The sequence below is a fragment of the Tachysurus fulvidraco genome, chromosome 4 (genome assembly GCF_022655615.1).
Source record: "Tachysurus fulvidraco isolate hzauxx_2018 chromosome 4, HZAU_PFXX_2.0, whole genome shotgun sequence".
Lineage (NCBI taxonomy): Eukaryota > Metazoa > Chordata > Actinopteri > Siluriformes > Bagridae > Tachysurus > Tachysurus fulvidraco.
Window position 1 is genome coordinate 26,135,173 of NC_062521.1, and position 26,668 is coordinate 26,161,840.

The following is a 26,668-nucleotide window of genomic DNA, read 5'->3' on the forward strand; positions in this document are numbered from 1 at the left end:
TGAAAGAAGCACGGAGAAAGTCTACAGCTGTGCTCTCTCTGGCAAGAAAGAAGTGTCAAAAGAGTGCACTGTGTGCTCCTGGTGTTTGTTTTCTCATCCGTGTCTTATAACAGTTTAATTCCGTGTGCATGTGTTCATTTGAGCAGCTGGGCTTATTATTAGCATGTCCATTTTTTGTAATGGCTGTATAAAAGGAATCTCATCATGTTTTGAATTATAGACCAAGAAAAATACAGTCTGCTGTCTTTCCACCATTGTTTCAGTGTCAAGCTTTTGCTTATGTAGAATTCCCTGTTCCACCTCACACACTTTAGCCACATTTCCAATGGAGGAAGCCAGACGAATTTCAGTTTCTCGGCCATGGAGGAGTGTAAGAACCGTCTGAGTCAAGCTTGTCGTAGTGAACACGTGCTGATTAGTCATATCCAAAGCTTCACATAGAAATGAAGCGTATAAACAACATTATTAAACTATTTATGGATAATTGCATGATTACTAAAGATGTAGTGAACTTCTCTAAACATGCTGGGTTGCCAGATCAGTGCAACAATCTCAAAAAGCCTGAAATTCTGTTAAAAACGTTACTGATTTAATACAGAATATAGGACTTTGACGATACGATTCGTTCCTTCACTGGGTGAAGATCAGAATTTTTTCATTGTGGGAAAGATCTGGCAACCCCCTGTGCAGGCATAATCCTAGACAGTCTTTTTTGCTGTTTTTTTTTTATTATTTTGGTTTTGTTGTGTTTTTAAAACTGCCTCAAATTTCACAAATTTTAGAATCAGAGACTTCAAATTTCTTTAACAGTAGGATTTTTGTCATAAAATTGAACTTAAAGGTGTGTTTGCAAGGATTATACACATGCATGAAATAGGCATGTAAGAAAAAATTTACATTCAGTATTCCTGAACAATTTAAAGTAATATTGAGAAATGGGGAAAATATTGGACTAAATACAGTCTGTTTTATACAGTGTTTGTTTCTTTTTAAGGCTCTTTTATTTTGGATGGAATTAAAAGTACTGACAATAAAAATTATTGTCGAATAAACCGTCTCTTAATTCAGGTCTTATGGGCGATATCGTTGTCTGATCTATTAGAATTGGATTGTATAACTTAGCGGATGAGTGAAGATTCAAATACATAAAGTTTATTAAAATCAGGAATATAAAATGAGGCCAATAATCCAAAATACAAGTATTTATCATAATCCACACAGCTCTCAGCAAAAAATAACTACACATAAATGATGGCAATACTTCACAAATAATAAAGTGCTCTGTATTTTCATTAAATAGTCGAAGACCCAGACGCCATGGCTAGATTTTTGGGATTGTGACTTTCACTGGTGGGACAAATATCCTGAGATCTTTTTACAGCTAGCATGAAGGGGTTAATATACGATGTAGAGATTAGAGTAATTTAGAGTAAAATGAGCCCAAGTTGACATTTATACATGTATAATTGTTTTTATCAGGAATGGCTGGGGCTATTCTATGCCTGGACACTAGGGGACATGGCCTTGTTTGTCTGTACTATGTGCTTTTGTATTTGTGTTCACGTATGTTAGCCCCGTCCTTTCCTTAATCCATTCCCCACCTCTGCACACCTGTTCATTGTGTCTCTATGATTGTCCTCCCTATTTATAGCAGTTGTCTTGTGTGTGTGTTTAAGTCCTTTTACCATGTTCCTTGTGTTTGTAGCATTTTTTATTTTTTCCTAATAAACCAATTTTCTATGTTATCTCGGCTTCTGTGAAGATGCCTCTGTTTTCTGACAGTTTCAGGCTTCTGACTTACGAATGGATGGCTGAGACACCTGCATGAAGAATTTTGTTCATTTGGCTGGATGGATGGATGGATGGATGGATGGATGGATGGATGGATGGATGGATGGATGGGTGGATGGATGGGTGGATGGATGGATGGGTCTTTATTGATGCTGTGGAAACTGATGCTGGTGGAAACTGATGCTTTATTGATGCTGGAGTGAGAACTGGTTGAATCAGTCAGACATAGTTAAGCATGTTGTGTCGGGTCAGTGGTTAGTTTTGTGACAGATTAGAAGGTTGCATGTTTGAATCCCAGCACCACCAAAGATCCTGGGCTTTATTTTGTTTAAGTAGTTTTATTCATATAACATGACATTGTAACAAACCAGATTTTTGGAAATGAGCGCGTTCTCATCAGACATTATGAGGAAAAAACTTGAATCTTTGGAATGGGGAAAGGATGGAAAGACTGTTCAAGTTGGACCAGCTTTTGATGCATCAGCAGTAGATGAAGCAAAGGTCCATGCAGAAAGGATTTGTTTGTAAAATACTGCTCTCTGGTGGACATGTCAGGAAATGCTTTTTGTGCTTCTATTTTATTATTTATGTTTTTTTTTAAACAATACAAAAAATATCCAAATATCATGTATTATATTATCTGTATTTATTTCATATTTGTATGGCTATGGAAAAAACATGAACATTGTATTTCACTAAAATATCAAAAACAATAATTTAGTGAGCAGAGATTTTATTTCTATTTAAATATTTCAGCCACTTTTTGAGACCAAGTATGAACATGAGTGATGTAGTTAAGGTTGAGGAAATATCATAGCTGCACTTTACACACCATGCTGACATTTCTATTTCTACTTTAAGGATGTTTCCAGTGTTTTCTTTTTTCTCTCTCTCTCTCCAAACTGATACATATATACTCCTAAAGTGTATATAGCCCAGTGTAAGATGTACAGCTTGTGTTGAGACAGCAGTGGGAAGGAGCAGCTGCAGCAAGAGTTCGTCCCTGACCTCATTCATTCACACCACAGCAGGTGTCACACCGGACCCTCATGCTCGCACGCAGGCCAAACAGCCCTGCAACCCTGGAACTACTTACGGAACAGCCAAGAACAAAGGGGTGAAATCAAGGAAAAATGCAGCCTCTTCGAATAACTCGCACCACAATGCCTGGAATAGCGGGGGGAGAAACCTGGTCTCTTTCCTTTCAGAGCCATCAGAAAGTGTCTCCACTAAAGCTCAACTAGAACAACATCTTGGATAAAAGGTTCCAGGCCTCTTTTATGAAATGGACCTCACACTACGCTGTGTGTAATTCCTACCAGAAACTAGTTTATTTACTGAAAAATAATACGATTTAATGCCAAGCAGTGACTGGGATACAAATAAAGAAAACAAGGAGGGAAAAGGAAGGAGGGAGCGATCGAGAGAAGGAAGGAAGGAAGGAAGGAAGGAAGGAAGGAAGGAAGGAAGGAAGGAAGGAGAGCGTTAGCAAGGAGAGCAAAGACAGAGGAGGAGAAAACGTGAGTGACACTCCTCCTCTGTCTTTGCTCTCCAGAATGTGGAAATTTTCTGCATGTCCTTGGTCTTGTTTTCTCCATCCCATGAGGAGTTGATGACACTGAGGAGCCTGTGCCACGGTTCAGGACGGAAAACAATAAATATGTAAATCTAATTTGGGCATCTGCAGTTAAGACGACCCTGATTCTTTAGGAACTCGGCACCCAGCTCGGCTTTCATTATGAAACAATATCGCCGTTTTCCAGGCAGCCGGGGTGAGTGATGACTCGAAGGGGTGCGGAGGGCCAACCACAATACGAAGTCCCACACACACACACATACACAGAGGAGAGAGGAGGGAGAGTGTGATGGTAGTATAACCTGCCACCCACGTTGCTGAAAAGAGCATGCACTGGAAACCCAGGTAGTGAAGTGTAAAACCACAGAAACCCCTGATTTACCCAGACTGCCCCTTTCAGTTACAAGAGGGTGCTAAACACGCCATCAGTCGGCATTTGTTCGTAATGCCAATTCAGAGAATCAAAGAGAGGAGATGATGATGATGATGATGATGATGATGATGATGATGATGATGATAATGATGATGACAACCACTGAATGTTTTAAATCATGATGACTCAGGACTGTGGTTACAGAATGAACTTGCTTCTATATTCAACACCCTCTTAGAGAGCCGGTGCTTTACAGCCAGCATGCAATAATGTTCCCTTTAAAAAAAAAAAAAAACAATAACATCCTATTTTTTTATTAATATTTTTACATTAGCTTAAAGTTATTTAAGTCAGAAATATTATATAATGTCATCTAAGACAAATGCTAAATATGAGATTTAAGAGGTGAATCTGGAAGAGAAGATTCTTAAATTTAGGATTAAATTTAGTCTCAATCATCCATTAATTGCTTTAATGCGACAACAGTGGCGTTTACATCGATAGTGTTCTTAGTCTGAGTCCGAGTAAAACAGTATGGATGTATTCACTGATAAAGACTTTAAAGCACTTCTGTAAGTCGCTCTTGGACGAAGGTGTCGGCTAAATGCCATAAATGTAAACGTACATAGTCACAAGATCTTAATGTTCTTGTAAACAAAAAAGTGCCTGATCTTAGATAGGAAATTAAGGTTCTGTCCATCAAGACCAGAAAGAGCTTTCTATAGCTTAAAATCCATTATGAAGCCAAGGAAGAGATGCCAAATCAGGAGGATTGTTTTGTGATCCCTTTATTAGGGTCCTGTTAAAAATCTAACTGCTGCATTTTGCTTCATTTGTGAATGATAAAGAAAGTACAGAGAAGAAACGAAGAGAAACAGAAAAATACAGAAGTCAAACCATTTTAAATAAAATGCTAAACCGTATATGTAGATCGTATATAACGAGGAAATCTAAAACTGTAACGTATTAATGTGTTTTTTTCCATAACACTGCTAAATGCTTAGTTCTGATCGGTCGACCTCTAAAAGTATTCCAATACGTTATTGATTCTCTTTTAATAACTTAGACAGGAACTTGGTGTCAGTGCTTCTTATCAGTCACGATGCAAAATGTTTTCGGTCTCAAGTTCAAGAAAGAGAAAGTTGATTTGAAGATATCCACAACATTAAAATCACTATAAACAGATTTAAATCATTCCTGACACAAGTGGTGGCTGGAAACCAGTAACCATGAATGATGCTGAGGTGTGTTTTAGAGCGGACATATACCCCTGGTATTATCTCTACAAAACAGGAAAGATTCTCATCCAAATCTATTTTAGATGACACTTTTATCCAGAATTTTTTTTTTACAATTGAGGGCATTGCTCAGGGGCCTAGGATTCAACCTAGGATTCAAACTCGCAACCTTCCGATCAGTAGTCCACCACCTTAACCGCTAGGCTTCCACATCCCTCGTGTTGCTAGAATCTAGAATTCCTCATGGATGGGAATTTCTTAGCGGAAAGGGAAGGAAGTGGCCAGAACAGAGCTGCTGCTTCTGAAAGAGTTTTCTCTGTATACTGATTAGTGCAGACGAGCTTTGCTTTGATACGACTAATTCTGCTCGAGATCGCCTAATGGTAACATAACAGGCGGTCATTCACGGGTCACCAAGGATGGGAAATTTAAATCACAATCCTGAGTATTTGAAATATCTGTGTTGGTGGCCTGTGCATTAGTGAGAGAGAGGGAGAGAGAGAGAGAGAGAGAGAGAGAGAGAGAGAGAGAGAGAGAGAGAGAGAGAGAGAGAGAGAGAGATCTTTCTTTCAGGCTGTGAGTGAGAGAGTGTCACGTTGCTGCCTTGCACACGTCCTGTTTCCAGTGCTGAATGAGGGAAGGGGGTCCCATTGGTAGACTACAAAAAAAGAGAAAAAAGACCATAGTGAAGGAATCAATTATGCCCCGATTAAATGAAAAGAAGGGTAGGGAAAAGGGTGAAAGCAGTAAATTTAGTTTCAAAAAGAGCTGGTCAATAACCCAATTGAAACATGCAATCCCGGGCAGCTGTTGTAAGGCTTGGGGAGCGAGGAGCGGATGGAGGTGGTGGTGGTTTTGGTGGTCGTGGAGGGGGTGGTGATGGAGGGGGATCTGGCAGTAGCACAGATTTAATTAGTGTCGTATTGGAAGTGAAACAGTAGAAGCCTTGTGGAGCAAGACAGAACAGCTGCACTGGACGTCTAGAAGCTTGGCACTCTTCTCTTCCTCGCTGTTCAAGAACTCGGCATTTAAAATCGCACGAACTCCGTCTCGAAGCTCAGGTGTGCCCACTTACTCTAATAGCAGCCACCTCTTGTGGTAAGAGATGAGGATTTACAGGCATGGTTTCCAAAATGAGGACTATGCAGCATTTTTTAGATGAGGCGAAAAGACCAAATAAAATCATACCATAAGTCATAGTTCCCGTTATGCCTTACGTTATAGCAGCTGTATAACATTGTAACAGTCATCAGCCTCTTTTTTTTTTAGTTTATTAGACAAAAGATATTTATTTACAGAGAATAATATCTGAAGCACTGAAGCTGGAGGCTCCTCCCATACATTTTAAATAAACTAAATATTTTTACATAAAACGTCACCATAATCGGGATCATGTACGATTCTCCTAACAGCAGATTCTTTTTTTATTTTTTAATGATTTGTCTTAGATTGTGTAATGTATACACACCATACAAGATAAGCAAAAGAAAAAACTGTGAATTTTGAATTACAGCTAGCATTTTTGTCAAAGCTGCTTTTATTTAAAATCAAATAAACCAACAACAATTACGTATATTCATTAAGTTTACATGTAAGTCAAAATGAAAGGTCACTAGTGTTTAAATGTGATATGTGATGAAAAGTCATTGAAAGTACCCTAAAAAAAATAAATAAATAAATAAATAATCGAATAATAGATTTATGAATTATTTATTTATCAGTTATTAATTTATTATTGAATCTATTATTGCAAATTGTCCGTAGTGTGTGATTGCGTGAGTGAATGAGAGTGTGTGTGTGCCCTGCGATGGGTTGGCACTCCGTCCAGGGTGTATCCTGCCTTGATGCCCGATGACGCCTGAGATAGGCACAGGCTCCCCGTGACCCGAGAAGTTAGAAAATTAGTGAGTGAATTTATTATTGCATTTAATAAACTCTTAACTTTATTATTTATTACTTGCTAATACAGTATTTATTACAATACGGTAAAGTAACCTTAAATAATAAAGTGTTAACCAAAATTGACCGTCTACCAAACGCTGTGAATAAAATAAAACCTGAACCCTGTTTTGTCATAAACCTGAGGAAAACTGCTGCAACCAGATCACGCTCATATATTATTAGAATTTAACGCATCTCGGTTTACAGATGTCTTCAATATGCAATAAATGTCTGCAAGAATCATATGCAGATTGCTTTATGAGTCAATGTGCTTTCTAATTCCATTAAACTCCACTTTTTATGGGGCAAACATTATAAATCATTTTGAGGATGTAGAACGTTTGAGTGCAAACAAAAACCATCAAAGAAAGTTTTCTGATAGTCAACAAGATTGAAATGAATAAATGCTGATGACTGGCTTGGTTCTCTTCTTCTTCTTCTTCTTCTTCTTCTTCTTCTTCTTCTTCTTCTTCTTCTTCTTCTTTTGGCTATTCCTGTTAGGTCACCACAGCGAATCATCTGTTTCCACCTAACTCTATCCTCGTCATCCTCTACTCTCATACCAGTTACCTTCATGTCCTTTTTTCAACACATCCATATGTCTTTAACCTTCCTCTTGACCTCTTACCTGGCAGCTCCATCTCCAACATCCTTCTACCAATATAACCATCTCCCTCCTCTGTACATGTCCAAACCATCTCAATCTATCCTCTCTGACCTTGTCCCCAAAACAGCCATCCTGAGCTGTCCCTCTGATGTGCTCGTTCCTAATCCTGTCCATCCTCGTCACTCCTAAAGAGAACCTCAACGTCCTTTGGCTTGGTTATGTCTCATGTGTGTATATATACTGACATCTAGTGGAACATGAAACAATGGCAAACCAAATCAGAGCAAAAAGTCCTTTCTGATAAAAAAAATAAAATAAAAAAATAAAATAAAAAATAATCATGTCTTAGTTTACATATTGCTTTTTAAAGACTCCTTATATTTGCATTCTGTAACTTTAAACTAGGTAAGTTTTACAAATTTGACTTGCATTCCTCTTGATTCCTGTTTAAACAAAAGAAATCCTGAAAATCTTGCATAATCATCTCTATTTATTTTTACTGAAACGATTTGAATGTCACTATAATTGCTGTGTGGGAAAAGAAGCTCTCGAGCTAACATTGACCCCTGTGCATGATCATGTGTATGTGATCACTGGATTTTATTTTTCCTATTAAACATCAGTTTAGGGGGCACGGTGGCTTAGTGGTTAGCACGTTTGCCTCACAAGTTTGCATGTTCCCCCCGTGCCTCTTGGGTTTCCTCCGGGTACTCCGGTTTCCTCCCCCAATCCAAAGACATGCATGGTAGGTTGATTGGCATCTCTAGAAAATTGTCCATAGTGTGTGATTGCGTGAGTGAATGAGAGAGAGTGTGTGTGTGTGTGTGTGCCCTGTGATGGGTTGGCACTCTGTCCAGGGTGTATCCTGCCTTGATGCCCGATGACGCCTGAGATAGGCACACGCTCCCCGTGACCCGAGAAGTTCGAATAAGCGGTAGAAAATGAATGAATGAATTAATGAATGAATGAACATCAGTTTAAGTGCCCTAGTTCCTCTGTGAAACCAGCATTGATGAAAACCAGTAACTTTTATCAGATACAAGAAAAACACGACAACGATCGACATATAAACACATCTCAAGTTTGAGTTTTTATTTCTTCTTCATCATCTTTAAGAGGTTATTTACTACATCTATAACTAAATTAATATGACAATCTACTATGTATTTCACCTAGAACTCTTCTACTCCTTTAAACTCTCTTCTTATGAGTTTTTGACCATTGTGGCTTTCCATCACGTTCCGTACAAACCGTTATATTCTGCTTTATTTGTGTCCTACCCATATTCGACAGATCCAGCCTCCTTCTCTATGATTGGCTATTGGTTTATGGCAGCAGTTTGGTGATTGGATATGATGAGAAGTCGTGAGCGATAACTTGGAAGATCTGAAATAAATAACAGTGTTTTTAGAAAGATATATTATGAAGCGTGTTTAACATTCAGGTCTTTCAGACTGAGAAAAAAGAATTCTGTGTAAAAGTCTAATATGCATGTTTTCCCTATCCAACCGCCTGTGGATACAAGCAGCCAATCAGACAAAAGGGGGCGGGACTTATTACCGAAATATGGGTGGGAAAACTGTTTTTTTATTTGTAACGTAGTCGTGCGTATCTAAGCAGGACGTGGTGAAGAGCAAAGGGTGAGTCTATGTGTGTGAATAAGATTAAATAGATAAACATTTTTGTGTTTTCCATGTTGTCGATTTAAAACAGATCAGCGCAATTTAGATGTATAAATGACGCGCTGAGGCTAGTTGGCTAACGTCAGGTAGCTGCTAATAAATATCCACAACCACGTTCTGAGCAATTATTAAAAATGATCGATTACACAACATTGAAAGGATTTAGTAGAGATTGTAAAGGTGACTTCATACAAGCTCATTTTGTTACCTGACAGCTGTCAGTTGGTATTATGGAACGCCAAAAATTCGTTAATGATCTAAATGTATGCGTTTTCGGGAGACTTTGCGCCCTTTACGTCCTCAACGTGTGTATTAATATGGTAATTAACCTGTACAATATGTTAATTAACCTGTAGAGTCTAGGGCGTAAATTTCATTTAACAGTAGGGGGGGGACAATAAATATAAAATTTCTCAGGAGCAATTTTTGAAGGGGGGGGGGCACAAATAATAGTCTAATTGTACTTATAAAGATTATTATTGTAGCACGGAGACTGCGTCATTATGATTATTTTCAAAGTTTTTCTTTAAAGAAAGTAAAACTATCATAAAAATAATCACAACAATAAAAACAAGGAATTAAAAAAGGGTTAACGGTTACAGTGCACTATGCAACAAGCTATTGTAAACAAGCTAACGTTAACTAGAGAAGTAAGATTTTAATCACTAATATAGCAGATTCATTACGTCGGCAATCAGCATTTTGCTGCAACTAATTTATGAATGAGTCTGCATCAACTACATTAAAGAGAATCGCTTTATTTAAAGTGAATTAAATCCCCTACTTAATGGAGTTGAACACTAATTGAGCCGCAGCCACACACCTGACTCGTGTGTGCAGAGTAGATGAGATGACCTGGGAATTTAAGGAGGCAGTGGGTCAAACCACTGAGAGGAAGGGGAGGGGGAAATGTGGGTCAAACCACTGTGAGCAAGGGGAGGGGGAACTCAACCGTTTCTAAATGCAGTTTTTGCGGGGTTTTTTTTCTACTTACACAATTATTAAGGTATACATACATATATTTTTCACAATAGCGTGTGCGATATTTTTTAAATAATTTTTTTTGGGGGGACAACCCTCGGATGGAGGGGGCATGTCCCCCCGTGTTCCCCCGGGATTTACGCCCATGCTGTAGACTATGTTAATTAACCTGTACTGTGCATGACACTATGCTACTTAACCTGTACTATGTGTGAAACTATGCTAATTAAAATGTACTATGCGTGAAACTATGCTAATTAACCTTTACACTATGCTATTTAACCTGTATTATGCATGGAACTATGCTAATTACTCTGTACACTATGCTAATTGACCTGTATTATGCATGAAATTATGCTAATTAACCTGTATTATGCAGGAAACTATGCTAATTAAAATGTACCATAAATAAAACTATACTAATTAACATGTACTATGCATGTAATTATGCTAATTAAACTTTACATTATGCTAATTAACCTGTACTATGCATGGGACTATGGTCATTAACCTGTACACTATGCTAATTAACCTGTATTATGCATGAAACTATGCTAATGAACCTGCACTATAAATAAAATTATGCTAATTATCCTGTACTATGCATGAAACCATGCTAATTAACCTGTATTATGCATGAAACTATGCTAATGAACCTGCACTATAAATAAAATTATGCTAATTATCCTGTACTATGCATGAAACCATGCTAATTATCCTGTACTATGCATGAAACCATGCTAATTAACCTGTATTATGCATGTTTTCTGTAGCAGAGAATTGAATTGTGTTTCTGAAATTCCATAACGAACTGTACAAGTAGAAAATTGTGTAGATTTCTCATGGAATGAAAACTTACATATTTTGTCCAAATGCAACGGTAAGCTAACGGTACAATATGACAGGACAAGGAAAAGCTAGCTATAATCATGTTCAGCGTACGTGAATCAACGAGGAATTCTGGCTAAATACTTGATGATGTCATTGCAATTTGAAAAACTGTAATATTGTTTTGCGTTAATTTCTGTGGTTGTAAAATCAGGAAGTCCTAGCAGGACTAGTATAGTGTATGAAGTTTTTTCTGCCCTGTTTATTATTTAGAAAGCTGTCATGTCACGTTTTTTAAAATATGTCCCATATAAGCATGTCCAGTTAAAGTCTTTGTGGCTGTTGTGGTGATGTTAAAACGTAGCCTTCCGTCTCTGTTTCTGCAGAATACCTTGTACTAAGATCCAGGAAGGGCTCCATTTGGCCCTTTCCTAACAAGATCCAGAAAGAATGTCTGAAAAACCGATTCGGATTGCCATCGTGAACCAAGATAAATGCAAGCCAAAGAAATGCAAGCAGGAGTGCAAGAAGAGCTGCCCGGTGGTCCGAATGGGTAAGAACAGAGGAAGCTGTGACTCTAGTGGAAAAGTAACCAAGCATCTGTTTTTCTCTTTCTGGCTTCAATGAAATTAATGCTTCTTTACTAGGGTATTAACATTTGCTTAAGACAAGAATACAAGTTAATTACATAGATCTTCTTTCTATGGCTGACCTCCCACCTCCTAAATCTGTCCAACAGGTTGTTTCCACTGGATGTGAGAAACTTGGCCAGCTAAAAATGACCTAAAGTCAAGTTTTAGTCTGAATCTATAAGCTATAAATGTATTTACTCAAATATTATTTATATAATATATATAATAAATATAATCCTTCGCCACTTCATGGTTCAAGTTTCGTGGCCTCAGTGCTTCGCTGATTTTTCAAAAATATTCATAAAAACGGTTTCCCAAGATGCCAGACAAAGAGAGAAACTCTCTCAGAGGCTTTGTACATACCCACGCCGCAAGATCTGAGCTGATTGGATGCGCATCATCGTATCCTCTTCCAAATTCTTCCCTTGTTGTATCTCACTCTCGTTCACGCTGTCAACTGTGTCTTGCAAATTGTGTTCGAACTTAACTTTTCGTTAAGCCCTTACAATGCCTCCTAAGCGCCGTGCCCCTGCGAAAGATTCCTCAAGTGAGCCCAAGAGGAAGATGACCATCAGTGAAAAGGTCAAACTTAGGGCCAATCCTACTTTGCGGATTTTCACCTATCGCGAGGGGTTCCGGTCCCCATTAACCTCGATAAATGAGGGATCACTGTATAACTAATGATATATTTTATAACATTATGCAATCTAATCTAATTTAACAATGAAATGGTATATAGAATAGATGCCTTTATTTTGTCACATATACAGTGATGTGAAAAAGTGTTTGCCCCCTTCCTGATTTTTTAAATTTTTTGTACGTTTGTCACACTTTAATGTTTCAAATCATCAAACTAATTTAAATATTAGTCAAAGATAACACATGTAAACACAACATAAGTCTGTTACAGCGTTGTGGAGGAATTTTGGTCCACTTGTCCTTGCAGAATTGTTGTAATTCAGCCACATTGGAGGGTTTTCAAGCTTGAACCAGCTTTTTAAGGTCATGCCACAGCATTTCATTAGGATTCAGGTCAAGACTTTGACTAGGCCACTCAAGTGTCTTCATTTTGTTTTTCATCAGCCATTCAGAAGTGAACTTGCCCCATTTATCACAGCAAGTCTTCCAGGTCCTGAAGCAGCAAAACAGCCCCAGACCATCACACTACCACCACCATATTTTACTGTTGGTATGATGCTCTTGTTCTGAAATGCAGTGTTACTTTTACACCAGATGTAATGGGGACACACCTTCCAAAAAGTCAACTTTTGTCTTGTCAGTCCACAGAGTATTTTCCCAAAAGTCTTGGGGAACATCAAGATGTTTTCTGGCAAGTCTGAGACAAGCCTTTATGTTCTTTTTTGCTCAGCAGCAAGTTTCTTCTTGGAACTCTGCCATGCAGGCCATTTAGTCTCTTTCTTATGGTGGAGTCATGAACACTGAGCTTAACTGAGGCAAGTGAGGCCTGCAGTTCTTTGGATGTTGTTATGGGGTCTTTTTATGACATCTTGGATGAGTCTCGCTGCGCTCTTGGGGTAATTTTGGTTGGCCGGCCACTCCTGGAAAGGTTCGCCACTGTTCCATTTTTTTTTTGCCATTTGTGGATAATGGCTCTCACTGTGGTGAGCAAGCACTTTTTTACACAGGGCCATGTAGGTTTGGATTTTGTTTTCCCTTAATACTAAAACCATTAATTTAAAAACTGCATCTTGTGTTTACTTGTGTTATCTTTGACTAATATTTAAATTTGTTTAATGATCTGAAACATTAAAGTGTGACAGATGTGCAAAAAAAAAAAAATCAGGAAGGGGCCAACACTTTTTCACACCACTGTACAATACAGCACAGTGAACATCTTTTTTCGCATATCCCAACTATTGGCTTTTGGGGTCAGAGCACAGGTTCAGCTATGATACAGTGGCCCTGGACCAGAGAGGGTTAAGGGCCTTGCTTAAGGGACCAAAAGTTGCAGCTTACCAGTTCTTGAACCCCCAATCCTCCATTTATCAGCCCAGAGCCTTAAACACTTCAGCTACTACTGCCCTATATGGCTGTTTATTAGTTATCTTGCTTAGGCTAGCAAATAAGAAGTAATGTTATTCAACTGCGAAGAGTCAATCAACCAAATGAACCAAAGAGTGAATGTTACTCTTTGACCAAGTTATTGGATAAGTGTTATGCCATAGTGAAATCAACATGAGCTTGATCTTAAAGGTTGAAGAACTGGTTCAAGCTGACAGGAAGGACCGTGGTAATTCATATAACCACTCTTTACAACCGTGATATGTAAAGCATTTACAAAAAAAAAGAAAAGAATCTCGAAATGCACAAGATAACAAAGGCTACAGGCAAGAAGGACCAGCCAATATTTTTCCCAGGCCACAACAACTATGTGCAGGTTAGTTAGAGGTGTAACCATAAGCTCTGGTTAGGATTCGGTTCTAATCACGATTCTGGCTTCATTACAGGTTCAGTCTTTCTTTAAAAAGACTTCATTGAACTAATTTCATCAGCCTCTTTCACGGGCGTCATTGATATTAGCAAAGCTAATAAAGAGCTCTTTATTATATGTGTAACCATGAATCCTAAAATGCGTATAAGTCATTGAGTCATTCAGATAATTCCCAGTAATAGTGGAGACTCTCCACAAAGAATGCAATCATGTGGCCAATGTGCCCCATATTACTATACAGTATATACAATGCCAAGATTTGGACCTCTGGTGTTCAAACAGTGTAACTGTGTTACATTGCATAGGTAATATTAAGCTGCTATTAGATATTTGCATGTTGCACATCACAATGCATCATGTCATAATGAATAGTTACAGTATGGGCAACATTATAACAGCGGTGTTGTAATGTAACGAAGTACAAATACTTCGTTACTGTACTTAAGTAGAAATTTCACGTATCTGTACTTTACTTCGCTATTTAAATTTATGTCAACTTTCACTTTTACTCCACTACATTTCCTAGATAAAATGTATACTTTTACTCCGTTATATTTCCACTAAGCATCTTCGTTACTCGTTACTACAAAATAAAATCAGAAGAAATGTGTGTGACTGCAATAAGGGAGGTTTGGCGAATCACTGCTCCTAGATTGCATTACGCACGTCCGCGCGCGCTACGGAGAAGCACAGGTACGTGCAGTGCATGCGCAGTCAGAGCTGGAGGTGTTTATTCGGCTGAAAGCCGCAAATACGGCAATCAAAAGCAGTGAAATTTCACTATTCTTATTACCAGAGTTGTAGCACAAACAAAATATTAATGCAAACAATCCATTCAATACTAAATAAAAATAACATTTATTGATTTGGTCTTTGTCTTGTGAATATTTGTTTATTAATGACTGCATTCATCGGACACACTGTTTGTAGAGAATACACACATACATGAACTGATTTGATTCAAGACTGGCATCATTACATCATGCATAAACTTTTGGTGTCCACTTTTGCCATTTAATAATACCATAACTTTTGGCTTACTATGTAGTCATATAATATATAATATAAAACTCGTCTTGTTTTAAATTCTCACTGAGGGCTAAAACCCCTAAAGATGAAACCCTAGAACCGCCCCTGGTCTTATGCCTACCGAAAATCACTGAAATTTTACTTTTTACTTTTACTTCAAATACTTAAGTACATTAAATATCAGAAAATGACTTTTGATACTTAAGTACAGTAAATATCAAATACTTTAAGAATTTTACTTGAGTAATATTCTAAAAGGTGACTTTCACTTCTACCAAAGTCTTTTTCTAGTACGATACTTGTACTTTTACTCAAGTATTGCTTTCTAGTACTTTATACAACACTGTATAACAGTATCATAAACATACAGCACAGTATGTGCTGAATAATGTGAATAATGCTTTGCAGGGAAACTGTGTATCGAGGTGACCACACAGAGCAAAATTGTATGGATCTCTGAATCACTCTGTATAGGATGCGCTATATGCATTAAGGTACGTAAAGTTGTGAAAAGACAGTCATGATTGAGATCAAAACCCTTTAATCAGCCTCATGGAAGTCATGAAAACATTTTTTTTTTTTTCTTTAGAAATGTCCGTTTAATGCTTTGGCTATCGTCAACCTGCCGAGCAACCTGGAGAAAGAGACCACACACAGATACTGTGCTAACTCTTTCAAACTACACAGGTGAGTTAAGATAAAATATTACAAATAAATACATAAATGTGCTCTGGGTATAAATATGTCCATGTATTGTATGTTAGCCAGTATTTTGTGCTCTCATTGTTACAGGTTACCGATCCCCAGACCAGGTGAGGTTTTAGGGCTGGTTGGCACTAACGGCATCGGAAAATCAACAGCGCTTAAGATCCTCGCCGGAAAACAAAAGCCCAACCTGGGGAAATATGATGTAGGTAACACAATATGACATTTGAAACTCTAGACATTTTACAGTCATGGATCATTTCTATTGAAACCAGATAATAAACAAAAATCAAAACAAACGTGTAGCCAATGAGCAGAAACGGGCGGGGCTTGTCAATATGCGGCGGAGAGAGTGTTCAGCGCGCATGTGTGACATTAACAGAAAGCGGTTTTAACATGGAGGATAAAAACAAAGAAAGAAAGAGAAGAAAGACTTACGATAAGGCAAGAAGTAGGACGTGTTAATATAGGATCAGCTTTCCAGTGCTGTGAGAGAACTGAAGGAGCAGGATGTTGGCCACATATTCACAGGTTGGAGTTTCCCGAGTCAATAACTCCTGAGCTAAACGCTGTTACTACACAAATAACACCTCTTTTCTATCGTAGTAATGTAGAGACGCAGCTACAACCGCGTTTTGTGTAGTAACAGCGTTTAGCTCAGGAGTTACTGACTCGGGAAAGAACTCAGGAGTTGTTCCAAATCCTGTGTTTAAGCAAAACTAAAGTTTGTTTCCATATGAAAAAGGTTGAACATTACATATCAGTTAATTGCAGTTAATTTTTCAATATCTATTCAGTTTGGCCCGTGACTTTATCTCAGTTTTATGTTTTGGCCCACTGTGAATTTGAGTTTGACACCCCTCCGTTAGAGTATTAGTTACTGTCAAAAGTAACTGTGTTACAGTAACGTGGTACTGCCCAACACTGGTGTGCCCTGATGCTTGCTTCTGTCTTGGCAGGCTCCACCCGACTGGCAAGAAATCCTGGCTTACTTCCGAGGATCTGAACTGCAAAACTACTTCACGAAGATCCTGGAAGACGACCTGAAAGCCATTGTGAAGCCTCAGTATGTCGACCAGATCCCCAAAACTGTCAAGGTTTGACATCTAGCTGCTCTCAGACCATGTTGGACAGATTTTTACGTTTATGTTAATTAAGTATGAATGTTGAGGGTAAACGAGTGACTCTGTTTTGCAGGGAAGTGTAGGCTCTATTCTAAGCAGGAAGGATGACACTAAGACAGAGACTGTAGTCTGTGAGCAGCTTGGTATGTTTTTTATTTTGTTATTATGTTATATATGTTATTTATTCTTCTTTTGCCACAGCAGGTTCTATGTCTACTAGACAAGACATCAGAATTTCTTTTTCCACTTTTAGTTACATTTCTAGTTACAGTTCTTCTTTTTCTCTCTTCGATTTCTGGAACTGTGAAGTTCTCCATCCTGAAAACTTTAAGATACAGCCTTAAGTCTGACTGTTATAATGCATGCGTCACAGTGGCTCAGTGGTTGCCTCGCACCTGCAGGGATGGGGGTTCTATGCATGCTCGATAGCTGACATGACATACAGCTAAGTACGGTGACCTATACTCAGAATCCGTTCTCTGCATTTAACCCATCCAAAGTGCACACACACCGCAGTGAACACACACACACACCGTGAACACACACCCTGAGCAGTGGGCAGCCATTTATGCTGCGGCACCCGGGGAGCAGTTTGGGGGGGCGGTGTTTGGTGCCTTGCTCAAGGGCACCTCAGTCGTGGAATTGCCGGCCCGAGACTCGAACCCACAATGGTTAGTCAAACTCTCTAACCATTAGGCCATGACTTCCCCGGTTCTCCAGTTTCTTTCCCCAATATAAAGACATGCATTGTAGGCTAATTACCATCCCTAAATTGTCTATGGTGTGTGTGCTCTTCCATAAACATCTCCTTACAGAATAACTCACCGTATCAACAATTAAATCGGAGTACCCGGAGGAAACCCCCGAGGCAAACTCCACACACAAGGCGGAGACGGGAATCGAACCCCCAACCCTGGAGGTGTGAGGCAAACATGCTAATCACTAAGCCACCATGCACTGCCCCCCCTCCAGTTAACATGTTTACATGAATTTAAATAATAATAAAATAAATAATTTGATTTTTTTTATGTGTGTGTGTGTGTGTGTGTGTGTGTGTGTGTGTGTGTGTGTGTGTGTGTGTGTGTGTGTGTGTGTTGTGACAGATCTGACTCATCTCAGGGACAGGAACGTCGAGGATCTGTCAGGAGGAGAGCTACAACGTTTCGCCTGTGCAGTGGTGTGCATCCAGAGAGCAGACATGTATGCTTCTGAAATCCTGTTTATACAATCTATTAATGCATGGACTTGTGTGTGTATCTTGTGTGTGCATAAACCTTACACACACCTGAAATTTTTGTTTTGAAAAAAAAAAACTTGAAAAATTTGGTGATTTTATAAAAGTGTGGCTCTCATCATGAAAGAAATAGAGCTGGACTAAAGGCTAAAACATTTCAATACACTAAAGGTGATGTTTTTTTTTAAACAATCATTAGTATTAATTAATTAGTAGGTTTAACGTTAATATAACATGTACATTCGCTCTGTGAATGATATGTGCTGTTCTATATGGTTTTGTTTACATGTACTGTACATGTTTGTTGTTATTCTGTTCTTGTCTTCGCCGCACCGCCCCGTCCTGTACGCTTTCATGAACGTAGGTTATTTTTGGTTCTGAATATAAAATTTTGTCTTTTTTGTGGGTTTTATAAAACACTGTTAGACACAATAAAGTAATATTTTGACATGGAAATCATAAAGCTTTTCATAGAAGTGTCTCTTGATTGTATAAAGTGGGCGGAGCTTAAAGACACCAAAAAAGTGGGTAAGTTTAAGATATAGTGGTTGCCATGAGTGGAGAGAAACATTTAATTAAATGTTTTATGTTACGGTTACAAATGCAAATGTGTTCAAAAACTTTAAACTGTCTTGTTTTAAGGTTCCGTTTCCTGAAATATGAGACGAAGCATTTTTGGGTCTTCGATTTTGGAGAAATGCTTCAGAAAACTGAGTCGGGACGAAAACTAAACAAAAATCAAAACAAACGTGTAGCCAATGAGCAGAAAGGGGCGGGTCTTGTCAATATGCGGCGGAGAGAGTGTTCAGTGCGCATGTGTGACATTAGCAGAAAGCAGTTTAATTATTGACATGGAGGATAAAAACAAAGAAAGAAAGCAAAGAAAGGCTTACGATAAGGCAAGAAGTAGGACGTGTTAATATAGGATCAGCTTTCTAGCGCTGGAGAGAACTGAAGGAGCAGGAAGTTGGCCACATATTCACAGATTGGAGTTTCCCGAGTCAATAACTCCTGAGCTAAACGCTGTTACTACACAAATAACACCTCTTTTCTATCATAGTAATGTAGAGAGGCAGCTACAACTGTGTTTGTGTAGTAACAGCGTTTAGCTCAGGAGTTATTGACTCGGGAACCTCCAATCTGCGCACTGAACACTCTCTCCGCCCATATTGACAAGACCCGCCCCTTTCTGCTCATTGGCTACAAGTTTGTTTTGATTTTTGATTTGTTTGGTGGCCCAACACAGTTTTCAGAAGCATTTTTCAAATATTGGAGACCCCATCTTTAAACTGGTCTGAACACATTGTAGGCCTGAATATCACAAGAGTTTATATTAAGCCCTCAGCTGTATTGTAATCATTTTGTGTATTTTTGTATTCATGGAAGTTTATTGATATGGAGAATGAGCTACTCCTTCTCATTGTTACTGTTTGTGTTGTATTCGTTAGTTTCATGTTTGATGAACCCTCCAGTTACCTGGACGTGAAGCAGCGTTTGAAAGCTGCCATCACCATTCGCTCTCTTATCACACCGGACAGGTGAGTGGAGCACAACCGAGCCTCAGCTAACGTCACTGCTGCGCTGTGTATTAACTCTTGTGTTCTGCTTCTTTACTTGGCCTTGATTTGCAACTAGAGGAAAAGTAATAAATGCATGAGATCCGACTTAATATATTGAATACAGTGAGAGATGTCAACCAATCCTAGATGTCAATCAAGATAGACAAACCAATCCTGTACTCATCACCGGACTCGTCACACTTCACATTTATTTCTCTTATTACTGATGTGGTCTCAGGGGGTTTTTCCTTGCCGCTATCTTCTCTTACTTTAAGGAACTGCATCAGGATTTCTATAAATCTGCTCAGTGGTTTTAAATCAGACAGACATTGCCTTAGTCTAGTTGAATGTGTGTTCATTTGCATGCTTAAAGGTGGGGTGCACGATGTTTGAAAGCCAATGTTGACGTGAAATCAAAAAAACAAACACTCCCCTAACCCAAATGGGTGTCACCCCTGTTTTGATAGCTCCGCCCCCACATACATACGCAACCCAGGCAACTATTATGGCGGAACCTGTTGGGGCAGCTGGTCGAGGGGATATTTTTTATCAATAAATGAACTTAATGAGTAATACTATGGTAATACAAATGTGTTTTTATAGTACTGTGTGTTGTACCGTGAAAGATTTAGCTCCGTTTCACGCTGAAGACGACGTTCAACACCTAGAACCCGAGGCAGAGGTAACGGCAAGCGTCCGCCATGTTTCAATCGCTTTTGGCTAATGTCAGACATGCGCACTGAACACTCTCTCCGCCCATATTGACAAAACACGCCCCTTTCTGCTCATTGGCTACACGTTTGTTTTGTTTGTCGGCCCGACTCAGTTTTCTGAAGCATTTTCCAAACATCGTGCACCCCACCTTTAAATAATAATAATAATTAAAAAATAAATTGGAAATCTAATTTTAAAATTCAGTTCAATTTAGTGTTAAGAGAAAAGAAAAAGCTTTTTACTGAAAATGTATATCATTTCTTATGTATATAACCAAATAAATGCAATTCACTGTTGTAAATAAATAAAGAACTCAAAACATTTTGTGCCATTGTTCAGTATAAAGTCTAAGATAAATTCGACAATAATCTTAAAAAATCTTTTATTTATTTATTTATTTATTTATTTTTGTTTATTTATTTATTTATTTTTACCAAAACAATTTTGCGAAATTCTCTATAATATCTTTCTAATTAATGCAATATTCTAATATAGAAATATACATTAAAACTTTCATAAATATAGGTCATTTTTTGTTCTGAATATAAAATGAACATATTTTTATTAAATGTTTCTAAGAACACAATGAGGTTTAATGTTCTTATAAGATAGTAACCATTATGACACGTGTTCACACATATATAAGAAAATAAGTTTTTCAGAGATGTGTCACATGACGTGATCGTATAAAGTGGGAGGGGCTTAAAGGACTTCCTGCACAATGGCTGGAGACAAAAGTGCTCCATTACTATTGATGTTAATTACATCGCCTCTAACCATGTTATTGTGTGTCTCTGACCTCTTTTAGATACATAATTGTCGTAGAGCATGATCTAAGTGTTCTGGACTACCTGTCTGACTTCATCTGCTGTCTGTACGGAGTACCCAGTGCCTACGGCGTCGTCACAATGCCCTTCAGTGTACGAGAAGGTAGGCTATAGTTCACTGTCACTGTTTCACCATTCTTTCATTTATTTAAGCTTGTAGTGCCTACAGTGCAGTCTACTCTGCTTCGTATCAGGGAAGCATTCTAAAGTCCATGTTGTCTCAGACTGTTGGTTTGTTTTCACTTCTTCTGCCTTAACCCAATATCCCAGGCATCAACATTTTCCTGGACGGATACGTCCCGACCGAGAACCTCCGTTTCCGTGACGCCTCGCTGGTTTTCAAAGTAGCTGAGACGGCCACCGAAGAGGAGGTGAAGAAGATGTGTCGCTATCAGTACCCCAGTATGAAGAAGGCCATGGGTGACTTCGAGCTGCAGATCATCGAGGGCGAGTTCACGGACTCTGAGATTATGGTCATGCTTGGAGAAAACGGTGAGATGACTGAAAAAAACGGCGTCATTAATATTTCCGAGTGCTTCATTACAAATCGTTTGGCTTTACCCATCCTTACAAATACACAGCGGAATGATATTTTTTTATCGGTATAAACTAAAAAAAATGAATGATTTTCTGGCCGCATGTCTGATGTTACTGTATGAACAAGCATTTGGGCCATCACAGAGAGCAGAAATGGGTTTTATATCAACATTTAAATAATGCATTTGAAGATACAAACATTTGTTTGAAAGAGAATATACCAACTCCATGTGGTCTTTGAGGACAACAACCTCCTTATCAATACACAATTATCAGACTGTATCTGACTGTAGAAAGGACGTTACACATAATAACACTCTGGTGTTTTTAACAGTTTATAATCACACCCTCACAGGGCCTTTTTACACCTGGTCACTTCATTTGTTTTCTCTGATCCGATAGCTATCTGATTTGTTAAAACTGTTCCGTTTACATTAGGCCACATAAATGCGTCTCGGCGAATCGGATAACGATCCAATCTTTCTACTCCCGCCAAAAAATGCAAATATATTTTACCTCATTTCCGGGGTAATTGAAATGGAACACACTTTGGTGTATGCAGTTGCTACAAAAAACAGCATTTACTGTTTGCTGCATTTTCGCTCGTGGCAGCAGTGCATTTTAAGGCCCAACGAGACGCCTGGGTGAAAGATCAGAGCCAGCGCTGGTGGGAAAAAATATTTGTTTCTGGCGCGATGCACAACTCGCGAATCACCTGCGAGTGACGTAGTTCCGTTTGGGAGGAGTATAGCGCTGACGTACTGTATGTGGCTTGAACAACCACATGCATTTACACCTGTCAGGTTCCATCTGAAATGCGTCCCAGACCATCTCCTGAAGGGGTTTGAGCGATCGGATTTATATCCGTCTCGAAAACGTTTCGGAGGGCATTTACACCTGGTCTTTTTACCATCGGATAGCTATCTGATCACAGAAAATGCAGGAAGTGACCAGGTGTAAAAAGCCCCACAGTGTCACCCAAATTAGGATGAGGTTCACTTTTTGAGGCTGGTTCCTCTCAATGTTTCTTCCTCTTCTATCTAAGAGAGTTTTTCCTCACCACAGTCATCTCAGGCTTGTTCATTAGGGATAAATACAAACACATTTAATTATAAGTCTAATATTAATCTTGAACTTTTGTTTATTATTAATCTTTGTATAATATTAAACTTTTTTGTTATATTATAAAACTAAATTAAATTGTATTGAAAGAATTAAATTTTTATTTATTTACTTACTTACTTACCCATTATTTATTTATTTATTTATTCATTTATTCATTTATTTATTACTTTTCTAAGAATATAATGTCCCTAATATGCTAAATAAAAACAGAAATACTGATGAAACACTACAAATACTTAAAGTCCTGAGTGTCTAATTTCATGACCAAGACATTCAATACTGAACACGGACACAACAAAGCAGGCAAAAAATTCTATTTATCGGCTTCTGGGGAAAAAAGTTATTAATCTAGACACTGTGACTGGTGTCTCGTTAAGTTCTCTGTGCGTCCTTGTTGTTTTCTGACACGCTTTGAATTCACAATGAGGTGCTGAATATTCTGTGCGTTAATAAAGCATTAAAAAATTCTTCCAGGAACTGGAAAAACTACGTTCATCAGGCTGCTCGCTGGTCGATTGAAACCAGATAACGGAGGTGAGTGATGTTTATTAGTCTTTTTTGCTGTCATCTGCGTATTAATAAAGCCTCAATTTCAACCTGTTCTGTTTCAGTTGAGGTCCCGATCCTGAACGTCAGCTACAAACCTCAAAAGATCAGCCCCAAATTTAAAGTATGAAGCTGTGCAATTCTACATCTACAGTACAACTGAGTATCCTGGAACCCGACTCTATCGCTGTTTGACACTTCCTGTGTGTGGTTGTGTGTCGCTGCAGGGTAGCGTGCGTGCCCTGCTGCACGAGAAGATCCGGGACGCGTACACGCACCCTCAGTTCGTCACGGACGTCATGAAGCCCATGCAGATCGACAGCATCATCGATCAGGATGTAAGTGTCGAGGTCTTAAAGTTGTCTTGAGGTTGTTTGCACTGTGAATTTTTGCTGAAGCGTCACTGACCCTTGTTACAGGTACAGAATCTGTCTGGAGGAGAGCTGCAGCGAGTAGCGCTCACTCTGTGTCTGGGTAAACCTGCAGACGTCTACCTGATAGACGAGCCCTCGGCCTACCTGGACTCAGAGCAGAGGCTGATGGCTGCCAGAGTTATTAAACGGTAAGGTCTTGTTTATAGAAATAACAAGTTATTCTGTTATTCCTGAAGGGTGTGTATGAATGTGTCTCTCTCTGTATTCATCCCTCTCTCTCTCTCTGTCTGACTGACTCTTTCTCTCTCCCTCTCTCCCTCTTTCTTTCTGTCTGTCTGACTCCTTTCTACGTCTCTCTCTCTGTCTGCCTGTCTGGCTGACTTTTCCTCTCTCCCTCTGTCTGTCTGTCTGTCTGTCTATTTCTGTCTCTCTGTCTGTCTGACTGTCTGACTCCTTTCTACGTCTCTCTCTCTCTCTGTCTGCCTGTCTGGCTGACTTTTCCTCTCTCCCTCTCTACCTGTGTCTGTCTGTCTGTTGTCTATTTCTATCTCTGTCTCTCTGTCTGTTTGTCTGTCTGACTCTTTCTCTCTCCCTCTCTCCGTCTGTCTGTCTGTCTGACTCCTTTTTACGTCTCTCTCTCTCTCTCTATCTCTCTCTCTCTCTGTCTTTCTGTCTGGCTGACTTTATCTCTCTCCCTCTGTCTGTCTGTCTGTTTTGTCTGTCTGACTCTTTCTCTCTCTCTCTCTCTCTCTCTGTCTCTCTCTGTCAGTCCCTTTCACTTTATATCTCCATGTCTGTAACTGTCAATCACTCTAACTCTTTCTCTTTTTTTTGCATTTTGTTTATTTTGTTTTGTTTTGTATTGTTATTTTGTATTTTTCTTTCTTTCTTTCTTTCTTTCTTTCTTTCTTTCTTTCTTTCTTTCTTTCTTTCTTTCTTTCTTTCTTTCTTTCTTTCATTTGCTCCATCCTCACAGATTCATCCTCCATGCAAAGAAGACAGCTTTCGTAGTCGAACATGACTTCATCATGGCCACGTACCTGGCCGACCGGGTCATCGTGTTCGACGGAGTTCCGTCACAGAGGACGACCGCAAACACGTGAGCGTGCATCGTATTATTGGATATCTGAGTTAAATCATATTCCATCATATTTCAGGAAGACGTATCATCGTAAAAGTTCGTTTTTCTGCCTCTTAGGCCACAGATGCTGCTTGCTGGCATGAACAAGTTCCTTTCACTGCTGGAGATTACGTTCCGGAGAGATCCCAACAACTTCAGACCAAGAATCAACAAACTCAACTCCATTAAGGTAAACGCTTGCGAATAAATGATGTCATCTTGTAATATTATGTCATCAGGAGCCGTTATCCATTTAACTATATATATATTACAAACAGCAAATTTGCCTATGATTATTTGTTTCTTATACCATGTCTAATGTAATTGTCTATTCCTTTTCATCTCTAATAATCTTCAGGATGTCGAACAGAAGAGAAGTGGCAACTATTTCTTCCTCGACGATTAGCTCCACAGTTCCTTCTGAGGTTTTCTGTAATTTTGCTATAAGTGAGCATCTGCCTCTGCTGTTAACTGGACTTGGTTTTCCAGCCGCAAGCAGACATGCATCTTATCAGTATTTAAAAGTCTATAAATCTATATTAATCATCCACTTCTTCAGCGTGGTCATTTTTACGCCACTGTCAGTGTTTGACCACTAGAGGGCAGCAGACTTCCAGTATCTCTGTCTCGAAATTCTCCTGTCTTTTATTATGTGGATTAAAAGTGATATAGATGAGAGATGCCGGTTGGTTGGTTTTTAGTGTCTACACTATGCTCTGACTGACATTATTCACAATTTGTAGCACGGCAAATCTAGCAAGCGGATATTAAGTGTTCGTGGCGTTTACGACAACATCTTCAGTGACCCTCACGACTTTAGAAATCAAAGCCGTCTTGCAGCGCTACACTAATCTGTTGCTTTATAGAGTTCCTCCATGTTCTCCCCGCACTCAGTTTTCTCAAATCTCCCAGTCGGTGGACTGTCTATAAAAATACATTCCTACGAAGACCCCCAGACACTGAGCTGTGAAGTCACCACACCAGTAAGCACTCCTACAACTGGTTGCCATGGTAATAAAGATTTTCATTGGGTGGCACAACTAGCATTCAACTTAACAGCCAATCAGTTTTCTTCCCGCTAAAACGAAACATTCCGGAAAGAGATTTTTATATAAAATTCACCATAAAATTCACCAACGTATCATATGATACGAGACAAAGGAGAAGCGGTGTGTGGTCTTTATCACAGATCACGTGAGCTCTGCTGACTTCACTCCAGTTCGGAGTCGCTCCGTATTTGCATAAAGTCTCATCTTTGTAGCATCTCCGGACTAGTCTCCAGTGCTCATTTTGCCAGAAGTCGCCAGCTGTTGACGAATTAAAATGAGCGATCTCTGTTCGCTTTTTCACTGCGAGTCACTGTGACAAGTGTGTGAATGGGTGTGTGCATGATGCCCTGTGTACTCCTGTCTCACGATGTCCTGGCGAACATGCTAACCACTAAGCCACCGTGCCCCTGATTAAATTAATTGATTGATTAAATGAATGTTTCGCTACTAAGCCTCATTTATTTCGAACTGGATACGAACAAATAAACTGTTCACTGGAGTATTTACACGACAAATTTAGTATTCGTTAAAATCCAGTTCGTAAATTCACTGACTAATGTGAACCCAAATTAACCGGCTTCAAATTGGATCACATTTTGTGAAATCTGGTTCTCATATAAAGAC

The 26,668-nt window shown here is 38.9% G+C and overlaps 1 protein-coding gene across 2 annotated transcripts; it reads left to right on the forward strand.

Moving 5' to 3' along the window:
* Window positions 1-9,085: 9,085 nt before the first annotated feature.
* On the forward strand, window positions 9,086-25,673 carry LOC113656393 (ATP-binding cassette sub-family E member 1). Of its 2 annotated transcripts, none has more exons than XR_007140489.1 (18): window positions 9,086-9,166; window positions 11,404-11,570; window positions 15,539-15,624; window positions 15,720-15,817; window positions 15,923-16,040; window positions 16,795-16,932; window positions 17,033-17,102; window positions 18,063-18,159; window positions 19,642-19,731; window positions 21,275-21,396; window positions 21,564-21,785; window positions 23,430-23,489; window positions 23,567-23,625; window positions 23,729-23,839; window positions 23,921-24,063; window positions 24,645-24,667; window positions 24,852-24,974; window positions 25,074-25,185. XR_007140489.1 is itself a non-coding variant. In XM_027167657.2 (18 exons), exons 2-18 carry the CDS (start codon window positions 11,468-11,470, stop codon window positions 25,399-25,401), a joined length of 1,800 nt encoding a protein of 599 aa, XP_027023458.2. In that variant the 5' UTR covers window positions 9,086-9,166; window positions 11,404-11,467; the 3' UTR covers window positions 25,402-25,673. The 2 variants fall into 2 exon arrangements, 1 of the variants encoding a protein (XP_027023458.2); XM_027167657.2 differs by lacking the exon at window positions 24,645-24,667 and adding an exon at window positions 25,354-25,673.
* The last annotated feature ends 995 nt before the right edge of the window (window positions 25,674-26,668 follow it).

Excerpts from the sequence above, each read along its gene's own strand:
- LOC113656393 (XM_027167657.2), top strand. The coding sequence starts at position 11,468 with ATGTCTGAAAAACCGATTCGGATTGCCATCGTGAACCAAGATAAATGC. Across the intron at positions 11,571-15,538 it reads CTGCCCGGTGGTCCGAATGG|GGAAACTGTGTATCGAGGTG; the intron begins GTAAGAACAGAG and ends AATGCTTTGCAG. Across the intron at positions 16,933-17,032 it reads AGATCCCCAAAACTGTCAAG|GGAAGTGTAGGCTCTATTCT; the intron begins GTTTGACATCTA and ends TCTGTTTTGCAG.